Below are 6,939 nucleotides of genomic sequence, written 5' to 3'. Positions count from 1 at the left end.
TGTCACTCTTTTTCTGGTACAGTGTAGGTTCTACCCAAATGCAAACGGGTGTGAGTGTGTCAAAAGTGGTTTTAAGTGATTCGAAGTCCAAATATATCATTCACTATTTACATACAAGTACTCTTCTAGCAACATAATTTTTTTGTCTTGGTCGAAAAATGTACAAATGAATACACTTGGCAGGACTGTATTCAAATCATAGCCATGTCCTGGAAAGGCTCATTCTGTCTCAGCGTCAGGTCCTTGGGATGTAGAGTCTAGAGACAGCTTTCCTCAGGACCATGGGAAGTAGAGTCTAGAGACAGCTTTCCTCAGGACCATGGGAAGTAGAGTCTAGAGACAGCTTTCCTCAGGACCATGGGAAGTAGAGTCTAGAGACAGCTTTCCTCAGGACCATGGGAAGTAGAGTCTAGAGACAGCTTTCCTCAGGACCATGGGAAGTAGAGTCTAGAGACAACTTTCCTCAGGACCATGGAAAGTAGAGTCTAGAGACAGCTTTCCTCAGGACCATGGGAAGTAGAGTCTAGAGACAGCTTTCCTCAGGACCATGGGAAGTAGAGTCTAGAGACAGCTTTCCTCAGGACCATGGGAAGTAGAGTCTAGAGACAGCTTTCCTCAGGACCATGGGAAGTAGAGTCTAGAGATAGCTTTCCTCAGGACCATGGGAAGTAGAGTCTAGAGACAGCTTTCCTCAGGACTATGGGAAGTAGAGTCTAGAGACAACTTTCCTCAGGACCATGGAAAGTAGAGTCTAGATGAGCGTGATGAACAAGTGGGACTGTGTACATTTGGTAATGCTCGTGAGGCGTGATTTACAGGCCGCCGTCGTATTGCTGGAGTATTACTGTCTCTTTTTCTGAATAATCTACTCTTATTGATATACAGGTTTTGAAGGATGACAGCTTGCGGATGTGCAGCGTCAGGCCGTTATCAAACAGTTACATTTTAATGCAAACTGTGTTTTGGCGTATAATCCAAACTGATTATTGTCTGGCGCTGACGTTATATTTCTATGTTTCTCAGTAATTATACTCGTGTACAACTGCGTTAATGTTTGCAGGAATGTTGAAATATATTTCACATCTAAATAATGTGTCCAATTCCCCATTGTCTAAAATTACATTTATAGTCCCAAGAGTTAAACTATGCCCTGATAAGTCGGACTCAACTATTTTGGTGTTCTTATGTAAATGCATAAATGTTGGTCAGACAAATGCGTCTATGTTTAATTCTTACTGTGTATATATGTTTTCTGTTATCTGATGGATAGGTCGGAACGTAACAAGGTCGTGTCGGATGTGTCGAATCCCGGATAAGTCGTATTATTTATCTGGTCCGCAGGAGTTTGATGTATGACAATATTACAGCGTCAGTCTGCGTTTTGTACCACAACAGACAGGCCTGTAATGTTTAGGGATTGATTTTTGATGAAAACCCTATAAGAATACTTACAGAAAGAAAACGATTGCTATTCTTCTTCCATGGGGCCCAGTGACCTTCTGGAAAGTGTCATGATGAATGGTGATGGGTTTGAAATGCGTTACTTCGGACTCCATCCTATATTCAATTACACGTCAAAATATAACGGAAATATTGTTGGAAGCGGCTGTAAATACCTACCTTACTCACACGTTGATGCCAGTTTCCTCTTTGAGATACGGCGCAAGTGTTCAACAGAATGTAAGATAAAGGAAATGGGTTTATTCAGTTGGGAGGAATTGTTGCATACGTTTAAAGTAAAAATCACTTCTCATCTTAATCCCGTTTCATAGAACACATCAGTAGACTTAATAAACCGTGTTTCTCGTACTCTGTAAGTCTACAAAATCATAATGTAAGAGTGCATCCTTCCACTTCTTGCCTTTCTCGAAATGTGTCAGCAGTCTAAACAACACACGGTTCTTGTATAAAGTAATACTATGTTTACATGACTATGTAACACTAATGTGAGAGTTCAGCTTTTAGCTCCTACTTCAAACACGGAACTAGATACTAGTACCTCTACAGGATCGCCTGATAAATTAGTGAACTGGTATGACAAACAAAAAACATGACATTATCAGTTCCTTTGAGAGTGTGAGAATGATTGACAAATTACGATTTGCTACTTACCTACAATATATATTCACGCTGGTTATACAAATGGATAGGATTGTGTTTTACATTTCGGAAATAACGAAACAAAACAATCATGAGTTAGTTGAGAGGTCTGATTTTCATGGATGAAGATGTTACACCTGACAAACCCCTCCAGTAAAGTGTTTTGCTGTACAGCAGATTGAGTTCTGAGTAGTGGCAGTCCTTGTACCACCACGCCCCTTTCTTAGCTACAGCACAGTTCACGGAGTTTGCATCCAGATCCAGGTTCTTCGCACTGAATCTGCTGTTGTTATGATACAACATCTTGTCTCCTGAAAATGAACGGAGACCAATGAATTTTGTTGTGTTACTGTATCCTTTAGTAGATCACCTACTCTTATTATTTTACGGGTTTTGAAGGATGAAAGATTGTGGACAGAGTGCTTCGTGGTGTGTAAGGGTTCATACCTTCCAAAGAGATATAGACATTTCATATATCATATACTTGCTAATGTAAATGATGCGATAAATCAATCCAATACATATGCAACTGATGTCATCAAGTAGGATACACTGTATTCATCGATGCAATGCCTCCCAATCTTATGCTTGGATAAGATTTGATATGTCAATTTAAAGTGAAACCAAACGTGAATCTATGTTGGAATGTCTCAAAATGACAAAATAAAGGCGAAGTTTTCGTTAACAGCAGAAATGAGGAATGATGTGGTATCGGTTGAGTCTCATAGTTTCATGACGGAAATGTTTACTTTCCTGTACTTAAACCACTTCAATAAGACAAATTAACTTGTGTATATCTAAAGAGATTGCATAACTTTCTAACACCCATAAAACTGACTTTCAATTTAAAATCAAACTGTTGCTTAAAATATTTAACGTTCTCACCAGCCGTCCCTGACTTTCAAATTAAAATTAAACTGTTGCTTTAAATATTTAACGTTCTCACCAGCCGTCCCTGAGTAGTTCCCAACGAACAGAGTGTAGAACTCAGACATGCTGCCCAGATGGAAGCTGTTGTACTCGGCATAGAAGTGACTTCCCGATTTGTTCACCAGGTCGATCCGCAGCTCATAGGTTTTCTGCTTCGTCAGTCTGTGTATCTTCTCATTTCCTGAAATATGACTCGACTGTACTTTCTACCGTAGGCCTTGAGACTCCAGTCACACATTATATTAATTTAAAACTAAACAATTACGATGGATGGAAACGCTTGTATCAAGGAACAGAGTGAATGATTACAGATTAGCACTGTGTGTAGCAATATTCCAGCAACACTATGATGGGACATGATACATTAATTTTACCCATGTGGGGAAACATACGGGTGCAGCGTGACGAGCAAAATACTGCACCCCCCCCCCAACACACACACACACACACCTTACCCAAACATACACACCGACCACACGTACACACGCATGCACTCACTCTCGGACGCGCATACTCATATTCGTATATATATACAAGTAACGCAATACGGATATGTTTGGCCATAAAAGGAAAATTAGAGGGCCAAGAGGTGCAAAATAAAGAAGTTTAATGTGTTATAGTGTCAGTGAGAAATTTCCTTGATCACAATGATCACAACAAGGACGATTGGGAAAAACGCACCCAGTGCATTAACAAAAGGGCCATGGGGCTGCACACATTGAATGCTACTTGCAGGCAGGGGAATCCCGATCAGCTGTAGCCACGGTTTTCAATGCAGCGCCAATCACTATCACACGGCTAGAGTATCCACCCCGCCCCAGATCACTACATCCGACTGCGCCACCTCCGTGAAAGGACAACCACAGCCACCTCAACCGCATCCCAAATACCCGGACTGCGCAGTTTCGCCGACCAGAGTGTACAAAACCGTTCAAAAGCAACAGGTCCACGAGCAACATGTTCAACAACGACTGCATTGGTGTCGTCAACACAGGGTATGGCCTCACCTGCGATGGAGAGATGTCTGGTTCAGAAACGAATCAAGATTTCTCCTCTTAGCGAGGGGATGGAAGAGCACGGATCTACAGACGTCGGTGAGAACTTTACGCCCGAAACTGCGTACAGAAGTGGACAGGTTTGGTTGGGGTAGAGTTATGATGTGGATGGCTTTCTCTCATCATGGCAGGACAAATTGGGTCCATATCTTGAGGACTCTTATGGCTCAAGGATTCATCAAGGAAATTCTCCAACCACACGTCCTCCCAATTGCAGCCTAAGGCAACGGTGTATTCCAGCAGGACAACGCTGGACCGCATACAGCACGGATCACAAGAGCCTCTCTACACAACAACAAAGTTGATGTTTTTCACTGGTACTCCAGATCACCGGATTTGAACCCGATAAGGCATCTGTGGGATGAATTTGAGAGACGGCTACGCCGACGGCTCAACCACACCAACAGACGTTGCAGCAGTTGGCATTTGCGTTGAAGGCCGAGTGGGCTACCATTCTCCAGGATGTGACTCGCATACTCGTCTCTACCTGGACAGGAGATATCCCAGGCCGCTATCGATTCCAAAGGCGGACATACGCGTTATTGGTGGTAGCTGAGCTTCGCTTGGGACGTTTTTTTGTACTGATAACTGAGATGACTACAATCACCATCACTAATTGTTCTCTCCACAACATTTTGTTACATACGGTTCCTCGTATCAATGTTTTTTCATACCCCACACGTACACATACACACACACACTGCACACACACACACGTGCACATACCCCTTGCTTTATGGCTATAATAATGCTATCACTCACTCACTCACACACAGAGCTGGAGATAGGAACATATTAGGTCGTTATCTCACACACACACACACACACAAACGCAGACACACACACGCACACACGCACACACACATACCACACACACAGAAACATATGGGGATGACGTCACAGATACGCTAAATATTTATTCAGGACGAATTGCAGTTTGTACTCACCAAGCCAAAATTCTCTTGTAAGGTTTCCAAATCCATCCATGTATTCAAACCAGGTTCGATAGAAATCTTCTGATCCATCCTGTCGCCTTTGAAAAACCTGTACATTGAAATTTCAGTGTCAGATTGTCAAAATCTAGAGAAATATGTTAATAAAAGCTATTACTCCATTTGACAAATAAAAAGAACACCAATAGCAAACACAATGAAGGAAGAATGTCATGCCGCAAATAGTGTCTCCAACTCACCAGCCATCCTCCACCGTGTTGGGTCATGTCACAGTAGGCCAGAAATGACCCCTTCCCGTCTGTCGGCTTGATCCGGTAAACTCCGTCTTCAGCTTCGGGAAACTCGTTCAGGATGCTCCTGCAATCTATTAAACATGAATTGTGCATGAACAAGGAAAATGGTCAATTCTGATTGCTCACTCAAAGGTTTCAAATCGTTCTATCAAACTCTGACTGAAACAGTTGATAATGACTGCAGCATCAACGCGGAAGGTCATATTAAAAAAAATTACTTCTTTCTCAGTCATAGTCGGTAGGCATACAAACATATCAATATGTATTTACAGGTTACAAAATCAGTTATGGTTACTATGTGTTGGGCGAAAAGACGAAGGAAATCAACAATGAAAGTGTATTTCATGTTTCAGGGACAACAGAGAGCTTGAACTTTTCGCCTTGTTGTAGCTGACTGACATATCTTTTGCGTCACAACGAGCGTTATGATTTCATAAGTGGGGCTTGTGGTGAAGAAGTTTATGTTGACTAATGAACTAGTTGTGCTAAATAAATTATAATGATGTTAAAATCAAATCTCGAGCAGAACAAAGCACACTTTATTGTTATTTTCTGTGTTTCTGTTATTGCAGACAACAACTTTACTCAATTCTGTCAACAATGTATTCGCGCTTGATCCTTCGTAGAAAGGATATACACGTACTAGGTTACTGTAGATGATGTTGATGGGATTTTGTAACCGAACACACGGTTACTTTTATCTCCTAAACATGATACACGTCAGTACCAATACCACATCCATGTCACTAGGCCTAGACCAGAATTTACGTGGTCAGTGCTGTAAAGATGTTTGCAAACCCACTTAAGATAAGCTCTTCAGTACTCAAAGATGGGACACATTTGATATGAGTAAAATAGTTCTGGATCAGATCAACCACCTGTTGATAAGCTGGAATATAGAGTAATTGGAAGACAAAACTAACATGGTACGAATGCCATGTGTGGGATGGCAAAGTGACGGCTGCTAGCTACTCACCACTGCGCATGTCCGTGTTCCCACAGGTTTCATCCCTAGAAGCCAGAAAGTTGTCCATGGATGTCTTAAAGGTGTCGTAGTTGTCCAGAACCTGGCAGTAGTCACTGGATATGTTAGCATATCCACAAGCACACAGTAAGACCACACAGAGACAAAGTCGGAACACCATGCTGTTGACAGAGACTGTATGTCATCCGAGTGAATGTATGCTTGACTGTGGGGTACTTTAATTTTATAGGCAGACTTTAATGTCAATCAAAATACTCTGCACATGTAATATGAATATGAGTCACGTGACTGTGAACATTTGTATATTTCTATGCTGCATTGGTACTTGTACATTGAAAGGACAAACAATACCGAATGAATTAAGTTTCAGCTGAAACTAAAGTAGGCCATTAGCCCGGTCCTCTCTAGCATCCTTCTCCTCCCAATGCACGCACTTGTCTATCAATTGTCTGACACTTATCTACACATTGTCTACCACTTGGTTAACAATTGTATAATCATTGTCCAACATTTAACAAAATGAAATCACGTTTAAAGGTCAGATGTCTTCATTTACAAGTCTTCATTTAAGTAATATCTAAACAATGTGACAGGGAATAACTATCCTATCTCATCTACACACG

The 6,939-nt window shown here is 41.5% G+C and overlaps 1 protein-coding gene across 1 annotated transcript; it reads right to left on the bottom strand.

Annotated features, from left to right (window-relative positions):
- Window positions 1–1,686: 1,686 nt before the first annotated feature.
- On the bottom strand, window positions 1,687–6,533 carry LOC139477122 (fibrinogen-like protein A). The gene is made up of 5 exons (XM_071259673.1): window positions 6,308–6,533; window positions 5,278–5,402; window positions 5,033–5,129; window positions 3,047–3,211; window positions 1,687–2,411 (listed from the first exon to the last, which is right to left on the bottom strand). The coding sequence occupies exons 1-5, from the start codon at window positions 6,474–6,476 to the stop codon at window positions 2,197–2,199; spliced, it is 771 nt and encodes a 256-aa protein (XP_071115774.1). The 5' UTR covers window positions 6,477–6,533; the 3' UTR covers window positions 1,687–2,196.
- Window positions 6,534–6,939: the final 406 nt, after the last annotated feature.

Source organism: Haliotis cracherodii, unplaced genomic scaffold (assembly GCF_022045235.1).
Source record: "Haliotis cracherodii isolate W230 unplaced genomic scaffold, xgHalCrac1.p SCAF_31, whole genome shotgun sequence".
Lineage (NCBI taxonomy): Eukaryota > Metazoa > Mollusca > Gastropoda > Lepetellida > Haliotidae > Haliotis > Haliotis cracherodii.
Note: the sequence above shows the minus strand (reverse complement) of the source record. Positions and strands in the feature narration are given on the sequence as shown.

What these genes read in the sequence shown, in the direction of transcription:
- LOC139477122 (XM_071259673.1), bottom strand. Translation starts at nt 6,476, where the DNA reads ATGGTGTTCCGACTTTGTCTCTGTGTGGTCTTACTGTGTGCTTGTGGA. An exon ending in GAACACGGACATGCGCAGTG is followed by an intron (nt 5,403 to 6,307) that starts GTGAGTAGCTAG and finishes CATGTTTAATAG; the next exon opens with ATTGCAGGAGCATCCTGAAC. An exon ending in AACACGGTGGAGGATGGCTG is followed by an intron (nt 5,130 to 5,277) that starts GTGAGTTGGAGA and finishes TTCAATGTACAG; the next exon opens with GTTTTTCAAAGGCGACAGGA.